Genomic DNA, 15,738 nt, shown 5'->3' on the forward strand with positions numbered 1-15,738 from the left:
TGGTACGTGTATTCGTAGAAACACCGTACGGACGGACGTGCACAGATCGAGTACAAGGCAGCCTGGGATTCTGGGAAGTGTTGCCTGTTGCCTGTGAACAGGACGGAGGCCTGAGCATTTGTCGCAAAGCACAGGTGTCACTAGAACTAAGAACCACCAACGTCTCGGTGAAATCACTATGGGAACAGCTTTTTGTGAGGCAACAGGTGTCGAAGAGGTGTGCTCCCACATGCAGCCCTGGAGGAAGACGTCAGGCAGGCTACGGGAAAGGAACAGCCCCTCTAAGCCGTCGGGTCAGGGTAAATCGGGAAGGGAAAATGCAACCATTCGTGGAAAAGGCCCCCGGGTGGTCAGAACCAGAAGGGAGAGCGCCCAGGTGGGACCAAGGAACAGCTCTCCTCTGAACAGTGTCGGGGGTGCGCAGTGTCACTCCAAGATCACATTGGCAACGCTGTGCAGAGAGAATGGGCAAAGCACAGGCCCTTCCTCGTGAAAGGCAGAAACAATGGGAGTGTGGTTGGCCTGAAGCCTCAGCCACATCACTTCAGGCTCAGGCTCAGGCGTGGGCAGGGCAGACAGATGTGTGGGGCATCAGGGTGGGGCCAGGCAGATAGAAGAGGGAGAAGCCTGGAAACTTCTCTGCCTCGCGGTAAGCCTCGGTGGAGGGGCTGGCTATGCGCCTTCAGGACAGCCAGCACCCAGCTCAAGATCGCTAGCCCGGGGCAAGGGCCCGTGGAGGGCGAGGGGCTGTCGGGGCGCCTGCCGGGCGAATAATTTTCTAGGGCACAGAGAGGAAGATGCAGACGCCAGGGACAGCAGTCAAGCCATTCACCGGCTGTGTGGCCAGTGGCCAGTGTGAGTGCCCGAGCAGAGGACCGATCTCCCAGACTAGGACAAGAACGTGTAGTCTCCCTTGGTCTTGGGAGTGGCCATGTGACAACAGCTGCTTATCGCAGCTGGCTGGAAAGCTAGTTTCTTGCCATGGCCCTTCCACCGGGCAAGGCCCACCTGACAGTCCTCTGGGTTAGAGAGAAACTCTTTTTTCCAAGTTGTTCTCTCCATCATTAATGAAGGCCTACTTGAAGGATACACCATACAACTCCCTGGGTGTTCGAGGCGTCCAGGCCGTGCCGGGTGTCTTCAGGCCCAGCCCAAGCCACTGTGGGCCGCAAACCTAGACGCTTCCATGAATGCCAATGGCAAGGATGCTACACCAGGAGACTCTGCTGGGCCCTCTTGAAGACGACAGACATCAAGGGCCTGCACTCAAGTGGGGCCTAATGTCTGTGGAATCACATCGTTGGACAAAGCATCCGCAAGCAGAACCTGGCCCAAGGTCTCTGTTACAGGCTGTCCAGGGCAGAGACCTTGCAACTGACCCTCTGTACTTACCCATGGCCCTAGCCAAAATATGGCCCTGGTACTTGCTCCTGGAGCCCTTGAAATCAGGAGTGCCTCCGGGAGCCCCGGCCACTGAACACCACCAAGACAGGTGCTGAGGGCCACAGACCCCAACATGCCCACCAACTGGCAAACAGAGGCTTGGGAATCAGAGTCCTAACTGCCCCCATGATCCTGGCAGGGCCAACTCCAGGGGTTACACATGCACACACCACAGCAGACCCTTCCCAGGAGCCCTGCAAGGTTCCAGAGCCTCTGACCCAGAGGGAGTACCACCAAGCCTTCGGGGGGAGATACTGCTAAAGGGCCAAGGAAGACGCGGCATTTTAGTGGATCTTTCCCTGATGTGGAAACCACAAGGCCTGAGGGGAAATCAACTCTACGGAGAGTGTGTCCTGGCACCCAAAAAAGTCAGTGTGCACCCAAGTGACCCTAGGAGTGGAGGTCGCTGGTTGGTGCCTCATCACCACTGATGAGGGGGTGATGGCCCCTCTCCTTGTCTGTGCTCCTGAAACCCCTACATCAGGGGTGGCCAGTGTTCGCTGAACAGGGGCGATGCAAGGAAGATGCCTGCTGCCAGGCAGGGCCTTTCCCTCTCCCACCACCTGATGCTTCCAGGTCCTTACGAAGTGAGACTCCACCCCTCGGCTTCTGCTTCCAGAAAAAGCGGTCACCTTGCCTGCCACCCGCATCGAGGCCAGTGGGGAACAGTTACTTGATATCTGGGCTCTGGACCTGAGCACGTGTGACCCTGGGGGATGACGTAAGTTACCCAGGAACACGATATGGCCAGAGGCTCCAGCCCGGCATCGGGGGTCACACTGCACCCCCCCCCTCACCTGTTCCTGAGACAGATCGGGATTGGAATTTCATTTAAGAAGGTAAAGCTGTTTTATTAAGAGACCAGGAGAATGGCATGAACTTTCAACAGCATTTGTAAACACATGTGAAATGCAGTTCAATTTCAGTAGTTTATTTTGGAAACAAAGCAGTGCAAGAGGCCAGCCACGCTTTCCTGCTTCCCCGGGGCTCAGGGATGGACTAGGAAAGGCGCTGTACAGACATTATAATCGGGGTTCAACACTCAAGTCGTGTAAACGCAGTTAGTCGGTGGGCCCTCCTTTCCAGGGCAGCCGGGCAGTCCCAACAGCACCTGTCCTCGCCCTAGGCCCAATGCAGCTTGAGGGCGGCCCCCACCCAGTCCTTCCTTTCCCAAAGGTGGGTGACCCCCACGCCCCTGCTGAGCCAGGCCTGAAGGTACCTCTGAGTGCCCAGTTCAGCAGCCTCTCTCGGGCCATCCTCATCGGCCCGTGCACGACAGCCTGGACGCCTTTCCCACTTTCTCAACGTGAATGGATGTCTCAGGACACAAGATCATGCTCAGGGGGTCCTATGCATTTTGCCCAGGTTCACGTTGTCCCAGGACTGGCAAAGCCCCTCACCGGCCCCCTTCTTTGCACAGGGGCGGGGCGGTCTGCCCGCCTGCACCGCGGGAGCGGAGTGGTCAGCCGGTGGTGTAAGCTGCCATCAGGGGCTGGGGGGACTCTCACGGAGGAGGGGTAACTGCTTCCTCACCTCTGGGGCTGCAGCTCCCCTCACACTTGGCTGGCTCTGTGCTTGGGGCTTGCAGTGAGTGCAGGAAGGGTGGGGCGGGCCTGCTGGGCGGTGCGAAAAGATGTGAAGCGTACAGGCAGCACCCCCCCCCCCCCACCCACCTGGCCGGGGGAAGAGGCCCCAAATCACCTCGATGCCGAGGGGAGGCTCATCGGGCTGATTTCTCAGAGAGGCAGACTGCACCGCAGGGTGTAGGGCACCAAGCCTGCCCTTCAGAGGTCTCTGGTCTCAACGGCTCATCAGAGACAAGGACACGGAGGCCCAGCAACTCCTGGGATGATCTGTCCACAGTCACGGCACAAATCCTTGGCACAGGCAAGATCAGCCCGAGGGCTCCCGACCAGGCAGCCTCCTCCGGGGTCCTGGGGAGCAGCGCTTGGCCAGGGTGGGAGGCCCCCTTGCAGGGCTGCATGGGACACAAGTTGAAGGGCCTGGCGGACTCCAGGGAGCTGGATGTGGAGAGTAGAGGCCAACTCAGGACCTTAGCCGCCCCCAGGAAGCTTCCTTCTTCCTTTCTGTGAGTGGGCAACAGGCAGACCACAGCCCAGACCCCCTGCACGAAGCCCCCACAAGGAAACAGTAGGTGTGCCTCTGGCTTCCTCTGGCTCTTCAGAGGGACACCTGTACACCTCACAAAGCTGTGGAGGCCACCAGCAGGAGGGGAACAGTGAGGGGGCCGGGCCTGGGTGCGAGGGGCTTGGAGGAAAGCGAGATGAGGAACCTCTCACTCACTCTGTTCAGTGGCCAAAAGCCTGACCCGGGACGGCCCCCCTCCAGGGTCCCCAAGGCCTGGCCCACAGCAGCCATCGAGACGAACAGACGTGGATGTGCACACGCACAGCAGCCACACGTGCACACGCACACCCCACCTCACATTCAGACCTAGTGTTGAAGACACAGCAAGTGTAAACCCAGTGAAGACATCTGCACAGCAGGTATCAGGCATCTTCCCCGAGGCTGGGCCACTTGGGGTTCTCTTCCATCTCCCCCGCCCCACCACCCCTCGTTTAGATCATGACATCAGAAAATCGGGTTAAAAATTAAAAAACAAAAAAAAGAATCAGATCACTGGGAATTCTTAGTAGGAGCGTCACTGCTGGGAGCTGCTTGCCCAGCAGGTGCACTCTGCGGCCCGTGCCGCCCTCCAGGTCCTGGGCTCCGTGGCTACTGGGAGGAGGCCTTAGTGGCCAGTGAGGCCACGCAGTGCTGCTGGAAGCTGGGAGATACCGCCACGGTGCAACCGAGTCTCTGGTGGGGCAGCTTGGCGGTGCTGCCCGTGCCCACGCCGCCCGCATCAGCCTCCGACGCCCAGGGTGGGTCCTGGCCCATCATGCTGCTGCAGCAGCCCGGGCTGGCGCTGCACGTCCGCTCGCCCGCCAGGCTGCCCGCCTGCTCTGCCAGGAGCCTGCTGTGCCTCAGTGGGGCCACGTCCCCCGCGGCTGCCGCGGCTGCACTCTGGCCCTGCAGGACGGTGGCCACGTGGTTCAGGAGGTCTGTGAAGAACTCGCTGACGCCCTCATAGCCTGTAGGCAGGAAAGAGACAGCACAGGACGTTGAGCCAGGCTGGGGTGGAGATGGGCAGCAGGGAGAGCGGGGCACAGGTGGACTATGGGGCTCCTGGACTCAAGGTGGGCGCTCTCAAGACGTAGAGAAAACCGAGGCTCAGTTAAGTAACGGGACAGATGGAAGCCATCAAGCCTAGACTCAAAGCTGGGTGTGGGCGGGCTAGCCCTTGAATTCGGCTGTCCCCAGGGTGTGAGACGCTTGGCGCTCCAGCAGACAGGCAAACGCCCCATACCCTGTCCCTCTCGGGTACAGTTTCAGGGTCTCGTTTAATCACCGCCCCAAATGTGCCAAGATGCCTGTGGCGGGATGTGGCATGGAGGGACATGGCAATACCGAAGGCCCACTCCTCCCATCCTAAATCATAAACAGCCATCCACTCCACATGGCCCAGCCTCAGCTTCCTCCTGTGTCAACTGAGAGGTCTCAGGGGCGGGGGGAGGAGGCCGTTGCGGGCATGCCCGGGGAGACCCCTGATCCAGAGCGGCTACCCCTGGAACAGAGTCTGTTGCCTTCTCACCCCCAAAATACCTGCAGGGCGGTCCTCTGTGCCATGTGCTCTGAGCGTCAAAGCCAAGGGGTGGAGACTGGGTGCCCCCAGCAGGGCCACTGCCCACCTACACCTGTGCCTCTAACAAAGCAGGGCCTGGGGTTCCCGAACAGAAACTGCCAGGGCCTGCCCACGGCCCACGTTTCCCAACACAGACACGAAGGCAAATGTCGGCAAACAAATCCTTGGGCGCCACCCACCAAGCAGGTTTCCCATCTAGGGCAAGGATTTTGCTAACTGCCCCAAAAACTGCATTGAAAGAAATTCAACATGAGTAGGTGCCCCCCACCCCCACCTCCCCGATCCAGTGTGGAGGCATGAGAACTGGGCACACAGCTCCAGGTACAGGACAGAAACAGGTGCCCACTCTGCGAGGGGCTCCAGGCACTGCTCACACCCTATACGGCTTCTCCCTCCACCAGGACGACCTCCTCCACCACTCAGAGGTCACCGGGACCCTCGCACATCCTCCAGGATGGGCCTCGCCACGTGGGCACAGGCTGGGCGAGGAGGGCAGGCGCACTACCTGTCACAAAAGAGCCCATCCGGGGCCGGGCGGCGGAGGCATTCGTCGACGATCGCGGGCCCGAGGCCGAGAAGGGGAAGCAGAGATGCCCACGGCAAAACTAAAAACACGTACAATGGCTGGCATGCACGGTGCGTTCATATGCCCTTACTCCCTCCTCACAACGTGTTCCCGTTTTACAGATGAGGAGACAGAGGCACGGAGAGTTAAGTGACTGAGCCCTTCCACAGGCGGACAGACACATGGCTGTTCACGGTGCGGGTGGAGACAGTGATGGGGCCCACGGCTGGTGTTCACCCAGGCTCAGGAAGTGCTGGCCCCCAGGCCGCATGCTGCATGTCCCTCGCAGTCCCTGGGGAGTGGGGCTCAGGGCCACCCTCATTTTACAGGGGATACAAAGCTCCCAAGTGGCAGTGCCAGGACCTCAACCAGGCCCTTTGGTGCCATCTGTGCCTTGAATATCATGTGGTCCTGGCGGTCCACTGAGGACAGGGGGGGCTTCTTCCAGCCACAGGGCCGAAAGGCAGGCCAGGCCAGGCCAGGCCCCTAAGGGACAACCAGCAGGCGGGCTGCCGGGCTTCCAGGGTAGGGATACGAGCAGAGGGAGCAGAGCTGAGAACCGAGTCAGGCCCACACCAGGGAACAGACGCAGTCCTGTTCTGAGGCCCCCAGACAAGGCCCAGGGCAGGACATACGTGCTTCCTGAGGCTTCCTGGGGTGGTGTGGAGGCCCGAAGCTGAACTGGAGGCCGGGGAGGCCCCTCGGGTCGGCCCGAACTGGCCGGCAGCCAGGCAGCCAGCTCCCGATGCCTGGGGAGAACAAACTGAGCTGAGCCAGCACCGCGGGGCGCCAGCTCAGGGCTGGGCACCGTGCCAACATCATCTCCTCTGTCTCTGTGTGGGGGGAATCACTGCTCCCGCTGCGCAGAAGGGAACGCTGAGAACAACCCCCGCCCCCGGATGACCTGTCCCATCGCAGCCTGGAAGGGCGGGGCCAAGATCGGAACCCAAGGCTTCGGCTGACAGGTCAGGAGGGGAGGGCTCCAGTCTCAGCTCCAGCACTTGGTAGCCATGTGGCTCGGACAAGACACCCAGCCCCTACCTCCATGTCTCCACGGGGTAAAGGGAGATCTTGGCAGCTCACTGCACGCCGTGCTATTGCGTGGACAAAATGGGAGTAAAGCTCTCCGAGCAGGCCTGCTGTGTAAGCGTGTCAACAGCACCCGCGGCTACTGCTGTTACTAGTTCCCAGAGCCCAGCACGCGGCCCCTTTGACAGGGGGCTACTGAACACCCAGGGCCCCAAGGCAGCCTCCCCAGGAACATACTCTTTGGGTCGGGCCCACGAGTGCTCCAGACCCAGGCTTGCAAAACAAGCCGGGAGAGGCCGGGGAGCAGCTGTCTCCTGGACACGGCCTGCCCTGGGCTCCCCTGGCTTTCCCCCAGTGTCAGGCTCCCTCAGGCAGCGTGTGCTGGACTCGGCCCATCGTTCCGGCTGCCTCAGCCCCCACCTCCATGCCTGGCTCCATCTGGGCGGCCCTTCTCTCGGACAGAAGCCTCCCGGCCACCTGGGCCCACAATCACGGTCCCTCCTGAGCATAGAGGACGCCCTCGTGACACCCAGTCCAAACTGCCCATGTCGAGAGGGGGCCGACTCAGGACCTTGCACAAAGCCGAAGCTCAAGGGCAGAGCTTCATGCTCTCACCACCTCCCATCTCCATCCTTCTGGAACTTCTGCCCCAACAGCCCGGCACTGCTCCCTCCTCGTCCCACCAACCCGCTGACTCGGCTACCTCTTTGCCAGCCCCCCCGTGTCCTCCCGGGTTTAGATCCTCTGATTCATTGTAATTGTTCCCTTGACACGCCCTGTATTCCCTTGATCTCTCTCACTCATTCCGTCACTTCCTCGTGAAAACCCCACCTCCAGCAACACCCAAGTCTCCATTCAGGCTGCGCCCAGGGTGACAGGAGGAACACAGGCCATTGTCCCAACAGGCCTGAGTTTCTATAAAGGAATGCTGGCCTCAGTCAGCCGCTCTGGTCCAGCTCAGAGCGAAAGCCCGCATTCTCACCATGGCATATGGCGGGCTCACCTCTGGCCCTCCTTGTCACAGTCCCTTCCAGAGCCCTTGGGGGGTAGCTCCTTCCCTCCTTGCTGGGCTCTGCTCCAATGCCACCACCTCAAGAAGGAGCCCCTGGGCACCTCCTGTCCTCTGAAGGAAGGGCTCTGGCCATCATGGTCACGCTGTACCTGCATGTGTTACTAGATGACCAGCTGGGACACACAGTAGGCCCTCGATAAAAGTCAACTGAATGACTTAAGGAGCCAGTGGTGTCCTCCCAGCCTCGGTTTCCCTGGCTATGACTTGTAATGGTGGTGGGGACTGAGGAGTGCAAAGGGACACATGTCAGGCCCCCAGCCTGACGCCCAGGAGCCGCACAGCCTGAAGTCACGCTCTGCACCCCGCACATGAGGTCTTGTCTCACACCTTGCAGACACCCCTGAGCAGTCCCTGCATGCCACGCATGGGCTCTCCCTGGAGATGCTAACCTCCCTAAGGTACGAATCATTTCCTGAATGTTTTTATACCCACTGAGCAGTGAGTGACTTTACCTCCACCACTGTTACTTAATAAAGGTGAGAATCAAAGCCAGCTGGGAGGGTGGACGAGTCAGCCTCAGGGTGCCCCCAGGCAGAGTGGGCTCATTCCGGGGAAAGTCAGCTGGGGACGTCACGGCCATCATCCTTGTAGGCTAACAGCCCACTGAAGGTTCTCCGGGTGCTATGTCCCACCAAGAAGAGAGGAGCACGGGGGAGCCAGGCTGTGCCAGCCAGCCCTGAGGGCCCCAGCACATGCTGCCTGCCTCAGGGCTCTGGCAGACGGCAGGGAGCAGGCGCCATTGCCACGGGGAGCTGGCCGGCTCCAAGGCCCGTCCCCAGCACTACAGTTCAGGGTGGGGGCAGGGGCACGGCCCGCCACCAACCAGCACTGTAACGTGCGGTAATTTCTCCCTCCCTGGGAAAGTCGACTCCCTGCACATAAACTGTGGAGGACGTACTCTCTCTGGGGTCCTTTCAGGTCTCGAAATCTACAAGCCCAACAGAGTAGCTGAGGTTCCGCCAACAAAGGCTAACACCGATGGCGCAGGGTCAGTGAGGAAGGTAAAAGAATGGGTTTAGTGCGGGCCCACTAAGCGCCCAGGTTCACCCTGGCTGGATGCACCGACCTTGTTTGCCAACTTCACCACATACCATAAACCCATTTCGCAGGTGGGGCTGAGGCTTAGCGGGACCACATTTATCCCAGGCCCTACCAGCAGGGAGGGAGGAAGCTGATCAGCCGGGCCCACCCGCCCCATTACCCAAGGACACCAGTGTACGGACGGATAAAGGTGGCCCCACCGCTCACCTGGGAAGGCGTTGATGTCGATAACAGCGTGCTGCCCCGTCTGGTTATTGATGATGATGTCGATCCCAAACAGCGACACACCCAGCGCCTGCCGAAGGGCCCGGGACAGCTCCCGGATGACCTCGTCACTCGGCCGCTCAAACACGCCCTCAATCTTGTCCAGCTGCCAACATATACACACATGCAAGTCAAATCAGGCCACGGTGGGGAGGTGCAATGCCACACCAGACACAGAGACCCTGCCTCAGGTGCCCCAAGCTTAGCATTACCGTCAGGCAAGGAGGCAGGACAGACCCCTGGTGAGTTGCACTCACACGGCCACTTCCCACGTCCCACCAGTTGGGCAGGAACGAAGTATACAGTGTGCGTGACCCCTCTAGTCCCTGTGACAAGCTGGGAGGACTGCCCCACCCCAATCGTCCTCTGCTCTCGTCCCAGCCAGCCTGGGACAGCCACACAGATTTTCACGGGCTCAAGCTCGGCCCCTAGAAGGGCCACAGAGGAAGGGGAACCTTGAGAAGTGTGTGGGATCGAGGGAACATGGATTTGAATCCTGACAGTGACTTTCTAGCTCTGTGGTCCTAGGGTGAAGTACTCGGCCTCACTGTGCCTCAGTTTGCTCAAACAGGACCAACGAGGTCCCTATCCTCTGCATGGGGAGGTCCCTGATGAGGTGGGAACAGTGTCTGCCCCACTGGGAAGAGGTGCTACCCTTGCATTCTAGAGCAGGGATAGCACTGTGTGACCTCTGAGTCAGGAGAAGGTTACAGGAGGTGCTCAATAAATACTGGAGTCCTGGGGGCTACAGGGCTCAGAAGCCAAAGAGGAAGAAGGGTGAGTGATCTGTCAGAAATAAAGTTGATGCTGGATCAAAAACTTTTAACACAGAATTACCACGTGACCAGCACTTCCACTCCTGGGTATATGTAACCAGAAGACTGAAAACAGGTAGTTGTAACCCAATGTTCAGAGCACCGGCCAAAGGTGGAAGGAAACCAACCGAAGTGCCCATCAAAACGTGGGATCAACAAACTGTGTTACCCACACGATGGAACATTATTCAGCCATACAATGGTGTGGCGTGGGTGAACCCTGAAGACGTCAGGCAAAGTGTGAGAAGCCAAACACGATGGGTTACACATTAATATTTACAGGTTAACACGAAAGGTCCAGAACAGGCAAGTCCGTGGAGATGAAAAGCAGACTAGTGGTGGTGGGGGTTGGGAAGAAGAGGGAAGGTGGCAGAAATGCTTCATAGGTACAGAGTTTTCCTCTGAGGTGACGAAAATGTCTCGGAACTTGGCAGAGGTGGTGATAGGCACAACATGGCGAATGCAGAAAACGTTACTGAATTATTACCTTAAAATGGCTATGGTGTATGTTATGTGAATTTCACCCCACTTAAAAAAAAAAAAAAAAAGTGAAGCTGAGTCAGGAGGGCTGGGGACAGAGCCCTGGGCACCAAGGACAGATGGCCCTTACCCCGGCACAGGTAGCTACAACGGCCGATGGGGAGCTTGCACACATGCCCCGAGTGAGGAGCCCAGGGCGGGCACCATCAGCGGTCCCCTGTGAAGCCACGCCCGCGGGCTCTGCACAACCGGCGGGGCCCCTCAAACCCATGACCCTGCTGCCTTGGTGTGCTATCAGAGGAAATACTTTCTAAGGGGCCAGTGGCAGACTGCCTGTGACAAGCCCTTGTCACTTAGCACCCGCCCAAGCCTGGGCAGGTATCCCCCATTTTGTGCTCCCTTTCGCCAGTCAGAGGCTCAGCGCATCGAGGCAGCTCAGCCACGGGATCTGTGGCCCCAGGTCCTCCCCAGGTCAGAGGGAGCCAGGCAGACACCATGGCACAGCCCATTCCCTCCCGCACGCCCTGAGCCGTAATGTACGCTTCTGGGTCTTGTTTTCTCACTCCAATAAATGAGGTAATAAAAACACCTGCACCACGGGACGTAGGATCCGAGAAGCTAAGGTTTAAGGCTTGCAGCACAGGTCCACCAGCAAGGGGGGTGGGGTATGGCTGCCGTATTAACACACTGTTTACAAAAGCACTTTCTCAGCTCAGCAAGGCATCTCAGAAATCCTCCCGAAGCTGTTTGATTACATTAAACTAGCCATCCCAGGACAAGATAAAGGCACGGAAATCCTGCCCCTGGGTTGTAAGTGCGAAGGCTACAGTGATGTTCTGGGGAATGGGGAGGGAACAGAGGAGGTGAGGGGTAGTCCTCCGGATCACCACGATCACCCTCCTCCCACAGCATGGTGGGCTGAGTGCTTCCGGCACACGCCGGCGCACGTCTGGGCGCTCTGCATCCAGTAACTCCCCGAATCCCATGACCGCCCTGTGCGGCAGGATGGGGAAACAGGCTCAGAGAGACGGCAATGCGATTCCCAGGCCACACGGCCGAAATGTTGTGGAGCTTGGGTGTGACGCCAGCCAATCTTGTCAGTGTCCACACTCTTATGTAGCAGTGTCTGGGGGCCTGTAAGTTGGGTGTGGGAGTCGGGTTCACCCTCAGGGGCCTCCAGCCAGGGAAGGAGGTAGGGCTTCAAGGCCAGGACAAGGCTTCCTGCATGAGGCCCTGATGGTGGGAGGGAGGAAGCTAGGAGGCGAGTCTGGAGTCGAACTATGTCAGGCTGGCCTGTGGGTGTGCAGGAGGGGCTTGCGTCTTGAACAGGAAGGGTATGGCTGAGTGCCATTCCCCTGTCTAGTTTCACATGGTGTCACTTCTGGGGGCTTCCTGAAGAGCAGTCACGAGCTGAGGGGAAGGAGGTGATGGTGGAGCACAGGTGAGAGGAGGCTCAGAAGTGTCTCTAAGCTTTCCCAGCCCACAGATGAAGACACACACCGAGCAACAGACAGATGATTACTCAAGGTTACCTGGGACCCTCTGGCCTCAATTAACAGCCCCAGGGGCCACGAGAGCCACACTGGGACTGGCAGGGACAGCTTCCCACAAGTCCGTGGAATGCCACCCCCGCCCAGAGCCACCAGCCAAACAAGGTCTGAGAGCCTTTCAGGAACGAGCCCCGAGGAACTGCACCAGCCCAAAGTCTCCGAGGGCTGAAAATCTTTTCTTGCACAAAACAGTTTTTTCCATCTTTTTACAGTGCACAGAGAGGCGCTGTGGGGTTCTGTTTAAAATCTCGTTGTTCTCTAAGCTTCCTTGGAGAACATGGAACTTGTTCCTGGGGAACGCCTATCAGCATCTGGAGGGACACTGGTGCTCCCTCCAGGTCCCTGTCCACACCCATGCTCTGTAAAACCCTCTGCACGCTGCCGGCTCCTCAGAGGAACCAGACACAAACAAGAAACGAATCGGCGGCCTGGAGCAGGGGGGCAGGAGGTAGTAGGCAAGTGCATGTCCCCAACACAGGAAGCGGGGGTGTGAGGCCCAGGGGCAGGGGCCTACCGTGGATGTGGTCGGTGAGAACATCCCAGGACACAGGCAGATCCTCCCGGATTAGCCGGGACGGCCATGACTCAGGAGCAGGAGATAAGGCACAGGGCTTCAAGGTCAGAGGAAGCGACAGCAGAGGCCGCTGGCTTGCTGGACTTGGGAGGGATGGCAGAAGCTGCCCCATGGCCGACTTCAGCTCAGGTCATGATCTCACGGTTTGTGGGTTCGAGCCCCACAGCCGGCTCTGTGCTGACAGCTCGGAGCCTGGAGCCTGCTTCACATTCTGTGGCTCCCTCTCCCTCTGCCCTTCCTCCCTCCCTCCCTCCCCCCCTCCTTCCCTCCCTCCTTCCCCCCCTCTCTCCCTCTCAAAAATAAATAAACATTAAGAAGCTGCCCCATGGCAATTTCTAACTCTCTGCTCTGGGTAAAGACTGCTTTGCACATACCAGTGTGATAAGAAGCCCTAAATTCCCCAAAGACCCAGCTTTGGAATCAGACCAATCCGGGGTCATACCCTAGCTTGGCCCCTGAGTGAACAGTCCTGTGAGTTTGGAGAAGTTCCTCAACCTCGCCGAACATTAGCCTCCCCGCTCAGGAAAATGGAGCTGTCCGCCCTGCTCCCGCAAGGCTGTGTCCAGGCCTGGCTGTGATGCCCTGCGGCATCTAGGATGGCTCCTGACACACGGTGACGTTCACGGAACGGTCGCCCCGAGCGAGCCTCCTGCCCCCACAGAAGTAGCAGCAGGCCCTTGACAACGCTTACTGGATTCACGTGGACAAGGAAAGAAAAAGGAAGCCGAGATGGTGTCGCCTCCCACCCCTTTTCTTAAATCAGGAAAAAGGCAGCAGGTCTCCACAATATCCGTGACATGGGGCGGGGATGTGTGAGGGGAGGGAGTCCTCATTCTGGGAGAAGAGTTAGAAAAGCTTCCACTGGGAGGAAACTAGTGGTAAACGGGTGTGGGCACGAAAGCCCGAATGAAGCAAGCAAAGCAAAGGGGTCTCCGGCCCCTGGCAGGGAGACGAAGGTCCTTCCACCCTGCTCTGCTGGAGCTCAGGCCTGGGCCTCACCACCGACAGCACGCTGTGCACACCCAGGCTCGGGAGGGAACACGGCCAACACGGCAGAAGGAACATACCGCGGTCAGGACCGATGAAGACTCCGGCTTTGACACGTTGTGGCTGTTGAAGAAGATGGACTCGCGGTCTGAAAAGCAAAGACAAGACGGAGCCGGAGTGAGCTTAAAGCAGTGATGGTGACTCCACCACCTGACACCAGGGGGCAGCACCACCCCAGCCACGGCCACGGTGGCCGTAGGGTTCAGCGTCCAACAGCAGCCAACCCGGGGCCCCAGTGAGCCGGGCGCCCCCACGACAAGAAGACACTGCCCCGTGGACGGAAACACGCCTGATCAGGGCTCCCGCTTCAAGCCTTCCTCCCATACAAAAATAATGACCTTAATGAGCCTACCTCTGCTACGACCTTATGGTATCTTAGGTCTGGTTTTCCCCCACATCCAAGGCCCCATTCCCAAAGCGTGTCTAATGTGTCTTACGGACACGGCACTAGAAAGGGGATGGAGTGGTGGCCGAGTGAGCGGGAAATGCAGTGTGCCAGAATACCAAAGGCCCAAAGTCAATGGCAAGTAAAATCGAGGTCGGAGGACCAGTAAATGCCATCGAATCCAGTATTCCCAGCCCCTCCCGGTATCTGCTCAGAGAACTCCTTTTCAGGGTAGCACGTGGGAAATGCCCAAGCTGCTACTTGGCACGTGAGAGTTTCACATATAAAGGGTTCTGCTGTACCCCAACTATTTAGGGGGAAAAAACAGGAAATCAGAACACGGGCTGCTACAGGATCCATCCAAGAAAGCATACAGAGTCATCTGTTTGGCTTTGGAAGCCGGCACAGCCCGCCCGAAATGCGCTTCACCTCCCCCCACCCCATACTTCCCTGACCCATGGCCATCGCCCATCACACCCTCAGCCCCATTGGGGCACCCAGAGGGGCAGGCTGATCCCAAGAATAATGAGAGCAACAAGCAGCTGGTTTGTCTGTCCACCCCCTGGAGTGAGGTCGGTCGGTCACACGTTCTCTCGAGCACTTGGAAGCATGGGCACACAAATGCAAGAATCACAAAACCACGAGCTCCACCGCCCCGTGCCCCCCACCAAGAATGGCATGGGGATGTCCTGGGCTATGTGGCCCCAGCAGCCTCTGCTTCAGTCTTTCCAGAGTGGGCCATTGTGGCTCCCGTCCTCAGGACATACTGCTCATCCCTGGGACCTGGGCCCCTAAGCACAGGACAGGAAGGGCCTTGGTGGAAGCACCACGGCGTGCAGGGGCCAGGCCACAGCGGGGCACCCGCTCTGATTGCCAACGACCCCCACCAGCTCCAGGATTACGGCGCCGCAACAATCATGCATGAGGAAGTGATTCGGGCGGAGGCCAAGCAGGCAGGCGCTGAGAGGTACCTGGCATCCTTCCCGCTAGTGGGGCACACAGGCCCCTTGCCGCCCCGGTGTGCCCGACAGTCCTCCCGCCGCTCCGACCAGAGCCAGTCCAGACGGGGGGCACGAGAGACGGTCCTGGGGAGGAGCCTGGGGAAAATAAACACCCTGCAGGACTGGTGCCAAGCAGCCCCACCAATCTCTACTCCTGGGCTCCGAGAGCCAAGAAGAGGGGGCCTTCAGGGGTGGCAAGCCCTGGGGGCCGGAGGACAGAGTGGGCCTCGAGCAGCTGCAACAGGTGTTCTGGCCTTCTGCGGGCACTGCCTACCTTTCTGCCCTGTAGCCCGGCCTGGCCCAACCCCACCAAGCTCAGGGTGCCTCCCACCCGCCCCGAGGGTCCCCAAGGGTAGCAGAGCAAGCCTGGGGAGGGGGGCCACACAGAGCAGGTAGACACAGCCAAGTTCAGGGAGGCTGGGAAGCCTGCAGGAGCCACAAGGAAACACCACGGTGCTTAACTCTGCCAGGAAGGGAAGAAGCTGGGCACTCAGAAAGGCACACCCAGCACTCACTGGACCGGACAGACCACATCACCCAACAGTTTCTTGTGGAAGGGACACCAATAAAAAACGTGGACCGTTTTCCAAGGAGATTGTTTCTCCTCCTGGGCTAACTCTGACCTGGAGGCTCAGGCCAGGGGACTATTCAGCAATGACAGTGGCAGTGGGGGGGGGGGGGGGGGGGCTCTGCTCAAGTACCACCTGTGTGTGGCCTGAACAGCAGCCAGAGGGGGTGTGGGCAACTTCCAGACACTCCCTGGCCC

At 59.1% G+C, this 15,738-nt stretch overlaps 1 protein-coding gene across 5 annotated transcripts in view; it reads right to left on the reverse strand.

The window, feature by feature from the left end:
* Positions 1-3,647: 3,647 nt before the first annotated feature.
* The window catches only part of ITPK1 (inositol-tetrakisphosphate 1-kinase), a 178,769-nt gene continuing 166,678 nt past the window's right edge, over positions 3,648-15,738 (reverse strand). For 4 of the 5 annotated variants that reach the window (XM_053224865.1, XM_053224864.1, XM_053224863.1 and 1 more), the window contains 4 exons: positions 14,943-15,068; positions 13,607-13,674; positions 9,064-9,226; positions 3,648-4,538 (listed from right to left, as the gene is read on the reverse strand). In XM_053224865.1, the coding sequence (XP_053080840.1) occupies positions 4,180-4,538; positions 9,064-9,226; positions 13,607-13,674; positions 14,943-15,068 (716 nt within the window). In that variant the 3' untranslated portion in view covers positions 3,648-4,179. The remainder of the gene's footprint in view (positions 4,539-9,063; positions 9,227-13,606; positions 13,675-14,942; positions 15,069-15,738) is intronic. The other variant, XM_053224861.1, reaches the window with a different exon arrangement.

This window comes from Acinonyx jubatus, chromosome B3, assembly GCF_027475565.1.
Source record: "Acinonyx jubatus isolate Ajub_Pintada_27869175 chromosome B3, VMU_Ajub_asm_v1.0, whole genome shotgun sequence".
Lineage (NCBI taxonomy): Eukaryota > Metazoa > Chordata > Mammalia > Carnivora > Felidae > Acinonyx > Acinonyx jubatus.